General features: G+C 39.1%; 1 protein-coding gene across 4 annotated transcripts in view; it reads right to left on the bottom strand.

Annotated features, from left to right (window-relative positions):
• Positions 1-704: 704 nt before the first annotated feature.
• HEATR5B (HEAT repeat containing 5B) overlaps positions 705-16,881 on the bottom strand; it is a 56,859-nt gene continuing 40,682 nt past the window's right edge. For 3 of the 4 annotated variants that reach the window (XM_058836992.1, XM_058836991.1, XM_058836993.1), the window contains exons 30-36: positions 16,285-16,412; positions 15,954-16,098; positions 10,547-10,816; positions 8,593-8,817; positions 6,495-6,646; positions 3,267-3,480; positions 705-1,654 (exon numbers count right to left, since the gene is read on the bottom strand). In XM_058836992.1, coding sequence (XP_058692975.1) covers positions 1,350-1,654; positions 3,267-3,480; positions 6,495-6,646; positions 8,593-8,817; positions 10,547-10,816; positions 15,954-16,098; positions 16,285-16,412 — 1,439 coding nt within the window. In that variant the 3' untranslated portion in view covers positions 705-1,349. Of the gene's footprint in view, positions 1,655-3,266; positions 3,481-6,494; positions 6,647-8,592; positions 8,818-10,546; positions 10,817-15,953; positions 16,099-16,284; positions 16,413-16,881 lie in introns of those variants that run through there. The other variant, XM_058836994.1, reaches the window with a different exon arrangement.

Below are 16,881 nucleotides of genomic sequence, written 5' to 3'. Positions count from 1 at the left end.
AAATACGCAGTTTTTACAGAGCATACAGAGGAACATCAGAGATGAAACTCAGCAGGCCTGGTGGAGACCTCTGGTTATGCTACTTCTCTCTAAAAAGCAAAATGTATAGAAAGATCCCTATAAAAGCCCATAAATTCAACAGCTGTGTCAAAAACTTCACACAAGTCAGTCTTGTATACACAAGAAAATACATGGTTCTGCACTTCTGCCAATAGGAAGGGTGAGGCCTGGCAGCAGACAGACACTGGGAGTCCCTGGCTGTGCACTCCAAGGTTAGCACAGCACTTGAGCCTTAAGCCCCAAAATCTACACATCAGGCTCTCTCAGATGTGAGGGGAACCACATACTTTTGAAAAAAGCCTGGTAGGGGAAGGAAAAACTGGAGGAGCCTGGCTGTCACTTGTGTCACACCCCGAGTCAGTACAGTGCAAAGTGCTCCAGTACCTCTGCTTGCAAACTTGATCAAAGACTACAGGTATGATGTATCCAGAAACTAATATCTAGCAGGAAAGTTAAATACCTATGAGTCTGGACAAAGGGCAGAGCACTGACTCATCACATATTCAACCAGTTGCTGGCAGAACAGGAAGACTGCAAACAAGGGCCAAGATCTACACCTACAAAAATGAAGATAGAAGGCAGTTCTCTTTATAAACTCAGTTTCCAGTGCATTCCTTAAAATTTATATTCAAAGAGATAGGGAATTAGATTCTTTGCATCCTTTATTCATTTTCAAGCATGGAAACGGATTTGAAAGAGATACACACCACATAAATTAAGACAACTCATTAAGACAGCATGCTTGATCATCCACCTTAAGAAAGGCCGAAAATTTTCAATTCTTTTGTTGTGGGGTTTTGTTTTTTTTTTCATGCAAGCTGAAACGATCTACAAAGTCCCTTTTCCTACTATTCTTTTAAAAGGAAAAAAATTCATATTTCTACACTAGAAATTCCCTGTGGTACAGGGTAACTACTTCATAACAGTCTTTCCTCTTCTCTCCATCCCCACTGTGTTACTATGTTGGCACAATGGCAGGATAACAATCACCAGATTTCAAAAACCACTGGAGGGTTTGAGATGGCTTTTAAAAATAAATAAAACTATTTAGATACAGAAAAATTTTTGGTGGATAATTTATAACAGAAATTCATAAATATGATCACAATTTCCTAAAAATCTATACAAATACAAGTAACACCACTTCCCTTGTAATGCATGGATTTCAAGTAATTACACAAAGCTCCATTAGACAGCCTTTCACATACAAATTACACAAAATTAGACATGTATGCAGGGATAATGTAATGCTTCTGACTACTTAATGGTCCAAAAATAATAAAAGTAATTCAAAAAAAGCTAGTTTTCAGTTTAATTGTTGGGGTGGAATGTACTGTGGGTGGTGGTTGCCTAGCAGCTGCTTTTGCTTTGCTGGCCTGACTTGCTCGGACTGCAGTTTCTAGACGTGTTTTCAATTCAGGAGCAGCTCCCATTACTGTCTTGAAAGCATGTGGGTAAAGTGGACCAATGTGCATTAGATTCTGAAGTGCAAACTCGTGAAGATCCTTAGATGCTGTAGATGCAGAAGCAAAGGCATTTTCATTCAGTAAATAGGAGATCAGAGTGGGAACAAGAAGGGCAAGCAACTGCACTCCTAAAAATGAAAGAAAAAAAATGTAATTACCGTATCAGAAAATGAAACAAAAAATAAAAAATTTATCAGTTACGAGACAGATAAGGGCGATATTGTTTTCAGAACTGACATTAGAAACTGTAATCAAAAAATTATCAAATTGAAACAACTGAAATGAAGATGGCTTCCTGTGCTTTGATCACTCCAACCTGTCTTACCAGGTCTGCGTTTAAGATTTCTGTTATTGTTCATTACAGTTATGTTGATCCTGATGCTTACGTTGAGATGAGAGATGCTTTTGCACCATCTGATTGCAGATCATTGATGAAAGATTGTAAGATGTAGAGTGCCTATCATATTAAAGGATTTCATAACACTTTTCAGGCAGACAGGAATGCTATTCAATTGAATTTGAGTATCTGCCTCCCCAGCGAGCATAACTGAACTGGTATCAGTATGCAAGCGTTGACAAAGAAGCCAGGGGACAGTTACCTGCTGTTATTTATGTTGTTTTGGTCTGTGAGATCATAATCCAAAAACTAGCAGGGCTGCTATACTTCAGCCAGCATGACCTAGTAAGGCCACAGCCCAAAATGGCAAAGGGATCAAGAGGGCTGACCTCAAGAACAAAAAAGGCAGCTAAACTTAAGCAACAAGGCAAATTTTTGTACCTATAAAGTATGTAAGTACACCTTTGAAATGTGTAACCCGGTAATTGTACATTTTAAGCTCAAAGAACTTAAAAACTAACAGTAACTCATTTATCGAAATTGTTTAGATTGCCAGAGTATTAACTGTTTTCCCTTAGAAGTTTTGACTGTTTCAAACTCATGAGGTGATTGTCTCCAGACAGCAAAAAAATCAGATGTTCTCTTTCCTCATTTGTTTCAATTATCTCTCATTTTCCTTTCACATGTGTTTTAAACAACTGTTCCAGAAACAGAATGAGGCTCAAGAAATTTTGTATTTTATCAAAAAAGACAAACTCCAAGAAGGAGTGTGTTCGGGGGAAAAAAAACAACGAAAACCAACCAAAAAAAAAATCTCAAAAAAACCCCTACACAAAACCAATAGTAATATTTTTACAAGGAACTTTTTCAGCATTTGAAGTCAACTGTCAAAGACCGTAAGTCTTCAGAATGCACATTGTTTCACTTGAAGAATAACTAACTTTAAGTAATGTATTCTATCTAGTGAATCTTGCTTCATCTACAATCAAGATACTCTGACCAATATAGTTCAATTTCTTGGGCTCTTTAGATAAAACTTGTTGAGCTGGTAGAAGCAACCTGATAAAAGTCTACTAGAACAATTAAAGTTAACAATGAGAAAAAGTAAATTTAAACAGTGGGAAATACAAATTTTCAAACAGAATAAAATATCACTTGTTACTGCAGTTCATGTTTAGATTTTTTCCTGCAATCACCAGAAATGCAAAGGCTACAGCATATCATGGTCTATATGCAATGCAAGTTCATACATACAAAAGTTCCAGTACTGGAATTACAAAATTATGTTGCACACACAGTCCATTCATGACTATGGACTATGGCCATCAAGTTCCTAGCTGCAACATTTCTAATGTTCTATATTCTAACATTACTCATTTCTCTAGAATACTCTAAATACTTACTATTCTGCTCTTCACCAAGGGCAACCAACGTTTCAAGGACTTTAATTCCTTCCTGGACTGCTAAAAGCTCCAGATTGTTGTTCGGGCGGCTTCTTTCCACAGCTTTCAACTTCTCAACCATGATAGGGGCCAATGAATGAATATATGGCGTTGACAGGGCACGGTTGGTGTGTTGGAACACAGAAAGCAGAAGCTGGTAACACTTGGCTTGAACCTAATCAAATCAAGATAAATACATTGTCCTCAAAGTTATTTGTTAACTAGGGAAGCTAATAAACTCTGTTCTCTCTGATTAAAAAAAAAACAAAAAAACAAAAAGCAAAACACAAACAAAAAACCAACAAAACAAAGAAAACCACAAAAAACCCTACTAAATGGGAAGGAAATATACTAAGTAAGAGGAAAGCAGCAACACAGTCCATCTAGTAAAGCAGTATTAGCCCAGAATTCAATAAAAGGAAGACCAATTAGAAAGAACATGCAGGTACTAAATAGCAGTAACAATATAAACTCTAAGAAAACAAAGGCACAGTTAATGTCATACAAGTCAGTCACACCAGTTCACAGTAAACCACATCTTTAAGTCTCAGAACTACCAGCTCTAATAGTAGCTTAATCTTCAAAATCGTGATATGCTATTCCAATTCCAGAAGGGCAACACAGCCCATAAAAATGACTCGGAACAAAGTGATCTTATTGTTCTAACACAAGCCAAGGCTGTAGCCAAAAGTGTCAGGCCTGTTCATCCTTGCTTCTCATTCTCCATTTTGTGCTGGTAGTAGCCCAGGACTATATATGTAGCCATACTATGAGCTGATCACAGAATGCTCTCCTTGTCATCCTTCTATTTTATTTTCTATCCTCCTCCCTCTCTGTGGAAAGCAGAGATTATTAAAGCCATGGTTTGGGAAAATGACTCACTGATGATCTTGTTCAGATCAATTTACTAATGCATTTTTTGGGGCATACAAAGATCTTCCTCCAAAATCCCACACAAATAACCCAGAATTTTTGAAAAGGTGAAGCCTCACTACAAATACGAGGATAAAACATTGCACATGTTTTCTAACTGCACTCAAGTCCAAACAGGATGATTTATCGAGCACATGCTGAACAGAAATGTTCTAGAGGAAGTACTACTGAACAAAATGATCTGTGAGAGATCCAGAGATTACTGGAAACATAGATATATAAATAAAAATATTGAATAAAAAATCATAGCCCATAAAAACTACTGATAAGAAAATGTGAGTTATGCAGCTCATATTACTGCTAATTCAATAGTATACAGCTGCAGGTTTTCTACACAATTCAATATTTAATGTCTGAAATAATAACACTTCTCATATCATTTTTATGCTTTATAACAGAGCTCCACAGAAGAACGTTTTTCCTTAATGCCTTACTATCATCTTTGACCTTTTCAACAAATTTTACCTCTTCTTCTCCATACTGTTACAAATAATTCTCTTCCCTTTCTTTTTTTAAACTTCATTGCTTATAAGATGTTAAAGATAATTAGATTAGCCTCTTAAATAAGGAGTAAAAGTATTTTCCTAAATGCAGCCATATTTCAAGAGTTTTATGACTGCATCTGACAGCAGAATTTCATCCCAGCTTTTTCCCTTTGATCTGTGTGATATAAAACTTTGGACTATTGTGCATTCATGGAAGTCTACAAAAACTTCTGAAAGGTAAAAGGTAAAATCAGAGCTTCTTCAAAGCGTAAGAGTCACACTCTTCATGTAAAACTTGCCCAATAGCATTGAAAGACTTCGGTCTCTCAACTGAGTTATCTTGTTGGAACAAAAGGGAATTGAGCTCATCACACTTCTGGTTATTACTATACATGACACTTGACCTTTTCATGTGGTAATAGTTTCAAAAATACCCCTGTATTTCTTTTAAGGCATCAGTAGCTTCTTTGGAAGTCTTCTCCTTAAACAGTTCAATGCACATAGTACAATGACAAGCATGCCTTTATTACAAACAGGTGTCTCGTTACTGACTGCAACAAGGAGTATTTTACATTTAAAAAGCCAGAATGAACACACAAGTATTACAGAGTATATGCTCTGCACAACGGTGAGAAGAGAGTGGACACCATTTGGCTCCTGCCCAAACTTGCTCTGTGTGTTACAAAAATAGTGGTAAGTTCCAGCTGACGGGCAGCTTTCCAGCAGGGTAGTGGGCGATGCTGTACTTCTCTCTCCCTGTTCATGTGTTTATACAGAGCTGAGAGAGAGTATGACATAAAAGTTTTGCTTAATACAGCTGACATTTCCATTCACACAATAAAATTCTAAGTACCTTTCCATCCAGAGTCAGGCTTCAGAATCAACTGAATTTTATGTTCATGCTGGAAAACACCTGCCCTGCTATGGAGAATTATCAGTCTAAATAGGATTTTAAATGCCTCACTGTGACCCTAAACACATCTACATTTTTTGCATGTTTTTCTTCTCAGGAATTTCTGCAGTGTTTGCTTGTGGAAACATCATTGATTTTTCTCCTTAGCTCCCACCTGCAGATTTGTATACCCATTCAAACTGATACATGTATGGCTGGAAAAGTAAAGCTTAACTATCCTAGAGTGCATTAGCCTGCTTGAACCAAGTCAATCTACAAAACTTTTTAACTTTCCTATTCAATTATAAAATAATTCAGAAGGCGTTTCACAAAGGCAAGCCAAAGGGCAGAAGTGAAATAATGAGACAAATGAATCATGATCTGTAGATGCTCTGATGGTGCCCACAAATTTGTATTTTTGCTCACAAACTGAGCTTTGTATGAAAACGCAAAATAAGTGCAGGTTTTGCACAAACAAATATAAAATTGATGAGAAATGTGGGCTGTAATTTTATCTATAGAAAAAATGGTTGAGTTTGTATTATAAAAGATCAACACTAATGTAGAAATGTCACCCCTCCATGATAACCAACCTTTTCATCTGATAGAATTTCATATACTGAAGACTGGTTTTGCCTTTTAAAAAGTTGAAGTCAAGAACCTGGCACAAGGCCATGAACACTTTATCTAGGAAGCACTAAGTTTGTGTTATTTTGCTCATGAGTTTCAATAATGCATTGTTGAAAATTCTAGTTATCTTGACAGCAGCATCAATCCCTGAAGTAAAGGCATCACAAAACATTCAGGAAATGTGTTAAATATATCACAGTAAGTTTTTACTGGCTGCATATCATTCACATTCCTATAACATGATCTTACCCAAGGATCAGAAGAATTCAATGCACTTCTAAATCTGTTCATACATCCATTTTGTAAAGACTGCACTCCAATTATTTCAGTGCTTGCTGACCAGAGGAAGAGAGCAATAGCTGTAAGTATGCTTACTTCATCAAGAATAGGTTTAGAGGCCTCTGAAAAACAAAACCAAACACGCTGTTAGCTTATTCCAAAAAGGCTTCAGCATTTATTTAGTAAAAGCCAGTGAACATAGATGAACTCACAAAGAGTTCAAGAGTTTCAAGAGTACTTGAAATTATTAGCAACTGGACATGCATTTACTTTTGCAGTATCATTATTGACCGTGAATGACAAAAATATGAGCAATTCTATTCTAACAGTTGTTTTAATAATGTAAGTCAATCTTTCTGAAACTTAAGTATCAAGGAAAACATCATCACCCACACTTTTTCAGACCAAGTTCATGAAACAAGAGGAAAAATGGTATTTTTAGATACTTTCCCTGTTAAAGATCTGCTTCACTTTTTAAAATCATTATCTGCAGCTGATACAGCAGAGTAAGAAATAGATATCCAGCATGGCAACAACTTTAACTTAACATGAGGTTTCACAGAACAGACTAGTTGATCTGACAGCCAACTGCCACCAACAGGAACAGTCCTACTTTAACCTTTCCTGCTTTTCAAATAGTCTGTATTTGCCATTGCCAATTTTTTTTTCCTTGCATAAGCTCTGTCTTCACAGATCTCATTCATGAATTCACAATAGGAACAAAAATATGTATATTTATATATAAACTATTATGATATATATAAAAAGCACTGTTCTGCTGGTCTGGTTGGCCACATTGGTTCTGCCCTCCCCTGAAAGGCACAAAAACAGCATAAGAGAACATTTATGAAAGTGTACTGAAAGGCACAAAGTCAGCAAAAGAGAAAAACAGCATGACTGCCCTTTACAGATGTGAGCTAGTCACTCAACTGGCTTAGCCACAATGTGAAACCTCACTTCAAAAAACTACTCTAAGCATTTTAAGTGACAATTTTTCTCAGATAATTTAAATAATTTTAAATTTACCTAATTTAAATTTTATTGAATGATGAGGTTTGAAATTGAATGCAGTGGACCTTGCTTAGATTTGTGTGTGTGTGATCTATCACACTTCACAGAAGACTGGAAAGGAAAACATACATTCTTGCAAGGAACCAAGAAAAGTTTCTGAAGCCTGAAAAAAGGCCTACAGCCAGCGATGTTTCTGGAAAGAGGGCCTGTGAAATCTCTACAGTAACTAAAGGCTGGAACACAAGAGCTGATGTGACAAATCAAATTAGAAGTTTGGCTTGGTTAACACAAACCTACTGATCCTCCCCCTTTGGACATTTCAGAATCATTTGCAATTACCTCCTCATTCCCAGTCTCTCACATGAGTAACTCCATTCAAGCCTCTCTTCACTCTCTACAAATGGCTCCTTGGCAAGGTAATGGCATGTTTTTCTCACTGACTGCCACTATGCAAATGACCAATCTTTGTGTCTCTCTTTTGCTAACTAGCAGCTAAGACTGTACATCTTTCTCACCTTTTGAAGGGCAAGGCAAAGCACCTATGTGAACTGTAAGAGGTGGTCTGCAGTTCTCTGAAGAGACAGTAACTACTGTGCTGGTGACTAACAGGGATTTTTTTGGCCAGGATTTCTTTCTCACCAAAGAAAGCTTTTAACAGTGTTGTGAGTATCCTACTCCAGTATGAACCTTGCCACAATTATCTGTGGCTGTCTTCCCACTCATTCACTTTAACACTGACTGTCATTAAGACTAAATGACTTGTGCCAGCATAAACCCTGAGAGGCAGGGGCTGCCAGATCCACTGCAAAAGGGAAAACGTCTAACTGGAGTTTATGATCAACACTGACAAAGAAAACAGTCCAAACAAGGGCAGATCTGAGGTGGGAGCTTCTGAGATGTAACTACTTCGTTAAAGACAATGTAGTGCTTTTCTTCAACACTGTCTATTAATGAACTGAGGAGTTTTGCTCATTCAGGTCTTACATTAAGTTATAGTTGCTGTTTCATTATAGAAAAAAACATTTTTATTGAATTTTAACTCTTGCACTGCACTTACCAGGCTGAGAGTCTTCCAAGATGGATGCAAGAGTGCTGCGAATAAGACCTGTCCATTGTTTCTGCGTTTCATCAGTCTTGACTGTTGGAAGAGTAACTATGGTTTTTATCCCTTGAAGAGCTGCAGTGACTGGAGGTGGGACCTGATTATCTGCTGACTTTACTGCTGTTTCTTTCAATACCCTTGTTATCAGAAATAGGATAGTGGGTAAGATTGTCATACACCCTAAAAAAAAGAAAAAATAAGATAAAATAGAATGTCTAAAGTGTGGTAGATAACCTCTTTGTCTTTCCCAACATGGATGCATATGGTTGGAGACAAAGGAGATGAGATAAACTGCAACTGAGGTAACAAGTGATATGTGTCCTTCAACATTTAACCACCAAATTCATTCATCAGTACTACTGAAGCACATCATAACACAAGTCAACAATTGAGATGCTGCTGTCAGTTCAGCAATGATGATTTAGCTACTAAAGCTTTGTCCTACATGGCATGTGATACATGGTACATCATCCAGACTGCTACCTACCTTAAAAACAGATCTACATATCACTAGGGTCCTATAAACAGCAAAAATAAGAGGTCTGGAAACAGGTATCCAAACTAAGTTACTGCACTTTCCAAGCAAGGTGGGGTGTGGTACACACCCCAAAAGCAAAGGAAAGTCTTTAGCACAAAGGCTGTAGGAGTTTCAATAACACATGTACATTTTAAGCCCCTACAGGACTGAAAGAAGAATGCTGTTGGGTTTAGGCATGCAAAATCAATCTACAGATCACTTCAGACAGTCAAGCTTCTTTCCATATCTCTTCTGTGCTTCATTTTCCACATCTGTGGAAAGACAAATCCTGCCATTTTCCTACATCTGGGAATGCTGTGAGGATAAATACATGAAGTAGAACGATTATGACAGGAAGGAGCTGCTCTTTAAACTAATAGTAGTTTCTGAGCTACTTGCAGTGTCCACTTGCCAAATACTGGGAGTAACATCCTCACTCCAGACAACACAGAAGTAATAGTGTTACTCTTTTTGCCCAACCTCTTTCTCATCACCCTCACAGAAAAAAACCAAAAAACAAACAAAAAGAAACCTAGAAAAACAGGAATCAAATAAAAACAGGTCATTAACTCCAACTCAAAATCTATTGTTCCTTAAAGAAGTGCAAGACACAAATTCACAAATTTCTGTTTGAAGACAGGCCATATTGCCATTTGTGTGTAACTTTGTCCAAATATGTTATTTGCAGTGCACCTCATTAGGGGACCAACTTTAAAACGTCTTATCTACATGACTGGGTGAAACTTCCTAAAGATTCTTGAGACAACAGTTAAGCAATTTACTCTCCAAAAAGCAAAAGTCAAAGAGCACAGCTTCACATGTAATTGTGTCCTTTACCCATGAACTTCACTCAGTGCAATTATCCCAGCTCACACACATCCTTTGTGACAGTCTTCCTGGGCAGAAGAAAGCTCCATTTAGTTTATAATCACATTGGGAATGACTGACAGCCAACGGCTGCAAGCCCAAGTATACCACAGATGAATTGTGCTGTTTTTCCCTCCGTAGGATTGTCTTTTCATAGAGTTGCTGCTTTTCATGAACTTTTCAGGAATTTAATTATCTCCAAAATGTCTGTATTCTTTAACAATATGATTAAAATTGCCCAAAAGGTTTCAAAAGCATTAAAAAAAAGGGAAAAAAACCCAACAATAAAATCAGATTGGTAAAAAGCTAATTTCCTCAGCAAATCTGCAGCACACATGCAAACTTAAAATCAAATTTCCTTTATGTTGCTCACTAGAAAAGCCTGCACTTTTATGCAGTCGATCACCTAAATACACTTATTAGTAGATGACTCTTAGAGCATTCATACCAAATATTTCCAGTTTGTTTTTAGCACCATATCCTCTCTGTGCTACCACTCACACATATTCTGTTACAAAGCCTTACCTGCAGGAGAACACAGGGAAGGCAGGTCAGACAAAATATTAACAGTGGCAGCCACAAGACGAGCACTTTCCTCAGAGAGGTGGGATTTGGCAGCAACGTGACTTGGAGAATCCGACACTTTTGAACTCAGATGGGGCATGTGTCGTACTAGGATAAACATGAGCAATTCCATGGCTGAAAAGACTAGAGATTTTCCAGGCACAAGACCACCGCTCTCACCTCCCTCTCCTAAAGCAAGAGGATTTTCTTTTTCCTCATTATCATCTTCATCTGAAAAAGGAAAGAAATGTCTGAGGAGACAGTTAAGATCCCATACCAAAGACTACATGACATACTCTTCACAAGGAAGTTAAAAATCAAGAAGATGAAGTTGCTTTGCAGTAAGATAGGACAAACATGGCTCATGTCATAATAAATGTTTTAGTCAGAATGACTTAAAGGGGTTTAAAACGCCTTAGAAGTACTGTGATTGCAACAATACTTACTAAAAATCATTCTGGAACTAGAAAACAAACGCACAAAATAAAACTACGGTTAATTATTTTGCTTCTCTTAAAACTGATTATAAAATTAATAGCAATCAATGCCAGATAAACAGGAAGGACAATTTTTTTTAAATTTAATAGCTATTAATTAAATGTTCCACCCTGACAAAATCTTATTCTAGCTTAAATTGATTATGAAATAAGAGAACAGAAAAACACTGTAGGATTCTATGTCTAAGTTCATGATTTGAGTGTATTCAGTTCAAAAAGTCTCTCTTTTGATGGCAGCTTGGCCAGCTGCAGTCTTTCCTTCTCCCATTAAACAGCAACAGAGATTCAGTAAGTCAAAGCTGGCCTGAACTACCCCTATAGAGCTCCTATGAATTTAAATGATTGTTACTGTTATCACATTCATCAATCTGAAAAAAGCAGCTTACTGGGCTGACAGTAAACAATTCCATTAATTCATATGAAGGAACAGAGCCTGCATTTTCAGTTGTGCTGGTTCCTCAAGTTCCAGCAAAATCTTCTCCTTGTTTTTATGTGGAAAATGGGCAAAAGCTATCAGTTGGTTTGGTTTTTTATCAACAGTACATTGTGCCAGATAAAAATTTTCCGTAATAAGAGAATATTCTCTGGGGTTTACTTTCCTTCTTTCAGGTAACAGAAAACCTACCCAACTTAACCAGGTACCAATGAACTATTTGCCAAGTTGCCTCTTGGAAACTAATTTACCTAGCAAAGATGGTGTTGAGGGTTAGGTGGGAATTTTTACCCATTATGTGCTGGGAAGCCTAACTACCGGTACTTAGGGGTGCTCACAAAGGACAAAGAGTGGCCGGGCCCAGGGTGGCGGGGAAGGGGGCAGAAAAGGAGGGTGGGGACAGTTTTTGGCTGGCTTTTTTTTCCTCGGCTTCGGGGAAGAAGGACGTTCGTGCGCTGGGTCGCGGAGCTGCTGCCTCTCCTTCTCCCCTCTTTGGTTGGTGGCCTCGCACCCGCTGTCCTGCCAGGCATCGCCGTGGAGCTGCTGATACACCTCATCCACCAGCCCAGGATCGCAGCTCGTCCCTGCTGTTCCAGCTGACTGTTTCCTCGGAGCCCTGCAGGAGCACCGGGACTGACTGCCCGAGGGGTTTGTGAAAACAAAGCCTCTCCTCCATCCCGTCTCAGCCGAGAAAGCTGTCCCGGGGTCCCTGGTTCTGTTTTCTTGTTATTGCTGTAGTTATTGTTTGTTTGTTTACCTGGTTATACTAGTAAAGAACTGTTATTCCTATCCCCAGATCGCTGCCTGAAAACCCTTTGATTTCAAAATTATAATAATTCGGAGGGAGGGGGTCTACATTCTTTCATCGCAAGGGAGGCTCCTGCTCTCCCTAGCAGACACCTGTCTTCTAGAACCAAGACAGATGGAAACAGTACATCTGAGATTTTTTAAGAAATGGTAAAGGGATGATTAAACAGGGAGACTCTCTCACTAAAAGTACCTCAGAAAGTAGCTTTCAGACTGCTGGTCAAGTTTTGAGTATCTCCAAGCATAGAGATACCACATCTCTGGGCACCTGCTCTACTGCTTCACTGGTCCAACAGTGATTAATTTTTTCCTTGTATCCCATCTGGACTTCCACTACTGCAATTTCTGTCCATTGCTTCTTGTCCTTCCACGACATGCCTTTCAGAAGACTCTGAATTGGCCTTGTCTTTAAATCCTCCCTAAGAAGGGGGATTGCTATTCTATCCCATATTAACCCTCTCTTCTGCAGACTAAATAAGTTCAGCTCTCTCAGCCTCTCCTCATGGCTCACACACTTCACCTCCCTAAGCAGCTTAGTGGACTTCCACTGAACTTCCTTCATGTTTGTCAATATCTATCTTACTCAGAATGAGGAGGAAAGGCAAAGTAAACTAGAAAGTGTTCCAGATGCATCTTCATAACCATATCCTTAATGCACTGGACATGCTTTTCTAACACAGCCCAATAACAGAGTCATCAGCATTGCATAGGTTTCACACCAGAGATTCACACACACAACTCATCTAGCCAATCTGCTATCCAATCTGTCAGCCCACAAGCCTATACCAAAGCACATTCCATCCCAAATGCAGGATTTTGCATTTGTCTTTGCTGAACTTCAACAGGTTTTCAGACCTGCAGTTCAAAATTCCCCTAAAAGGCAGAACCACCCTCCAGCACACCCACCACTTTCCCGGTTTGGTATCATCCACAAATTTGCTGAGGGTACATTCTCTTCTATCTGTCCTATATGCTGGACAGTAGCAGGCCCAACACTGATCTCTAGAGAGCACCAGCTGCAGCCAGCTGCCAGTCAGACTTGAATCACTAAAGTCCATTCAAGCAGAGCAGTTCAACAAATTATTCTACTTTTCAGTTCACATCACTCCAACCTGACAATGATATTGTAGAGTACTGGGTCAAAAGCCTTGCAGAAGTCTAAGTAAACAATAATCATCACTCCATCTCCAAAGCCAGTTATTTCATCACAGAGGTGATGAGGTATTAATTGCCCTCAGTAAGTCTGTGCTATTTCAAATCACATTCTTCTACTTGATGTACTAAGAAGAGGTTTCAAAAGAAATTTACTAAAAAAACCTTTCAACAAGCACAGCAGGTTTACTGGCAAGTTCACTCAAACCTCACCTTGCGTCTTACTCAAAGTTAGTCACAGCATCTCATTTTTGCCATTCATTGGAAAGCTTTCTTGAGCACCACAGCTTTTCAAAGATGACTACAACATGTCATGATGACAACTACAGCATGTCATCAACCAGCTCCCTCAGATGCATCCCATCTGGTTTCAGGGTAAGGCTGGCTTTCTTGTGAGCAGTCCCTAACTGGATGGTCACCTGCATTTTTAATTTTTTTTCTTCATTGTTCTTCCCTAGGCTTGCTCATTAGACACAGACACGGGAGGAATAAGCAAAGAAGATAACAGTGCCTTAGTTTTTCCTCTAGTGTGTTTTGTTGTTAGATCACCCAATCCATTCAGCAGCAGGTCCAAATTCCCTCTGCTGACAACAGATCTACAACAACAAAAGGTTGTTCTTGTCACACTGGACGTTCTCATCATCAGTCTCAGCTCCACCTGAACTGTGCTTTCCCAGTTCCAGTCCTCCATACCCATGAAGTGTTCATTAGTCTTCCTTGGCAGCTTGCTTCCATTTCCAACATCCATACACTTCCGTGTCACATTTGAGCTCAGTCAGAAGTTCCTGTTCAGCCAAGTCAGCCTCCTGCCATGATCATTGTGAATGAGCTTTATTTTGTCACCAAATATGAATGAACCCTCTTTCCTTTGCCCTTCAGGAAAGCTTACCACAAGATTTCATCTACAAGCTCCCTGCATAAGCCAAGTCAGTCCAAAGCTTTTGCTCTGCTACTCATTTTCTTTCTTTCCCTTGAAATTATGACCTCTACCATCATATAGCTGATACAGCCAGAACTACCATTAACCTCTGTAACCATTTCTTCTGTATAAGTGAGGAGCAAGTCAACTGAGCCACACTGTCACATTGTACTGCCCAGCATCTGGACTGAGAAAGTCTGTGCTTCGTATACTTCTGAGTGTTAGCCTCCAGCAGTGTCACCCTTCCAGCACATGACCGGATAGTAAAAGCCTCTCATGAGGCTCCCATAGCCTGACTGAAATGCTTCTTTGGGTTGGTTTAACATGGCTTCATTCACCTCCCCTTCTTGATCAGACAGCCCGTGGCTCCTGGCTGGTATCACCCTTCACTTTCTTTCAGTGTTACTAGTTCTGATCTGTCAAAATAGGACAGCTGGCTCCTCCTCTCTTGCCAGATCTCTACCGTGTTCTCCAACTGGATATATGGAGATAGTGGCTTTTGTTGCAGGAAGTCACAGTATTGCAGCCACCACCTTCATGCAAGCATCATCCTTCCAGCACAGCCTATGGCTGTCTCTCCTTCTGAGAAACATGGGACTTCAGCTCCTACATGTGCAGGAACTCTGTGAAGAACATTTAATTCCTCCATTTACCTTTCCTGACACCACAGGGTATGCTCACCTTCACAAGCACTTCCTTCAGGTCTCACAGGTGAGACCAATGTCACTTCCAGCCCTGACTGCACAGACAAGGCTCTGGAGCACAGGCAGATCAGCATTTTCATCTGAATTTCAAACCTGGTCATTAGATCTCTGATGCAGCAGAGGTGATTGTCCCTCAGTCAGCAGACTGTGTTGTTGTATGTCGCTGCCATCATTATGCTGACTCCAGCAGTCCTGTACAGTCTTGAGCAGCACTTCTGGGCAGCAAGAGCATGCCTTTCCATGCCAGCTGCCTTGCTCCTGTTGCACGCCCTGTTCCCAGAGCTCCTGGCAGCTGACACACCCTGAGTGCCCTGAATGTCAGTGAAGTAAGAACCCAGGTGCAAGTCTGCTCCACTTCCTGGCAAGATCTCCTGGGCAGGCAACTTTTCATACTGGTTTCAGGAGCAGCTCACTCATCTCATGAATGTCAGCTGTGCCAGGGACATATCACAATACCCTGTACTGATGCCTAAACCATTAAACTTTAGAAAAAAGGTAAATGAAGTGCTAAGGAGGGAATCAGAAGAGAAACATTAAGGACAATGAGCAAGCTTTTAATAAGGGGGGGGTGTGCTGGGTATGACTTGCACCACTCTTACTCCAGAAAAATTAATGAAAATCATGACATGAAATGAGAATGATCAGAGGAAGAAAAAATACACCTTACAAGAGTTAAGAAATCAGCAGGTAATTATGAACACAATCAAAATTATCTGTGGAATATACAGCATTTTCTTCCTCAGTGTAACCATACTCTAATGCAACTTTCTTCATATTGGGAAAGGAGTTCCTTTCCCAATATGAAAATCTGTTGCTTATTTACTCTGCAAAGCAAGCCGTGTTTTCAGAATCTTACTTAGCGTGTTCCTTTTTTCCTGCAAATAATCTTGAGCTGCTCTTACTATCTGCTGGACAACTCCCGTAACCAGTAGCTGGACTGAAGGAGGGTCCCAGGTCAGGAGGAGTCGGTGAAGCACACTCAAGAGTTCAACACCAAGGAGCTGCAGCAAAACAAAATACAGAGAAAAACATTAATTAGGACTAAACAATTCCCAATGGTTATGTCACTTGCTTATGACGAACAAATGCTTTTCTCACACAAAAAATAATTACAGCTCTTGTAATCATCATAGATGAAAGACCAAGACATAGAAAAAGCTGATTATTGCAACATGCTTATACACTACCTGATCCTCTGCAATATGGATCCTGGCACAAGGGGAATCCAATAAAGTATGAAGTGCTTGTAAACAAGATGTAACATGCTCTACAGGCTCTTCAGGTCTCGGGGAACACAGAAACTGTATACTAACACCTGAAAAGAGCAATAATTAAAAAGATTGCTCATATAATCATAAAAACAAGGTTTTTTAAATTTTTTTTTCTAAGTATAGCAAGTTCTTAACAACTTTAGAAAAATAACTGTTTTTCTCAATTCTTTTTCCTTTCAGTTAAGAGAGGGTCTATGCAGAAGAATTGTATTTGCTTCCTCTTCTGCATCACATCTTCCCCAAAATTTGTCAGGATAAATAATACACAGAGACAACAAGCAATTTAAGATTACTGAACAGATAATCCATACTTTGTTCTAAGATCTGTAACTCAGTCATGTGAAAGCTTCAGTTGTAAAATGAGTTTCATTTTTTTGAACTCCTTTATATGTAAAGACAAATGAAATTAACTTAAGCTCCGAAAATCACACAATATTCATCTTATACACATCACACTTAATTCTGGATTTAAACGTCTACATCTCAGCAAACTGCTGGCATTCCTCAGAATAA

The sequence above is a fragment of the Poecile atricapillus genome, chromosome 3, assembly GCF_030490865.1.
Source record: "Poecile atricapillus isolate bPoeAtr1 chromosome 3, bPoeAtr1.hap1, whole genome shotgun sequence".
In the NCBI taxonomy this organism is placed as follows: domain Eukaryota; kingdom Metazoa; phylum Chordata; class Aves; order Passeriformes; family Paridae; genus Poecile; species Poecile atricapillus.
The sequence above is the reverse complement of the archived record's forward strand: the minus strand, read 5'-3'. Positions and strand labels throughout refer to the sequence as shown.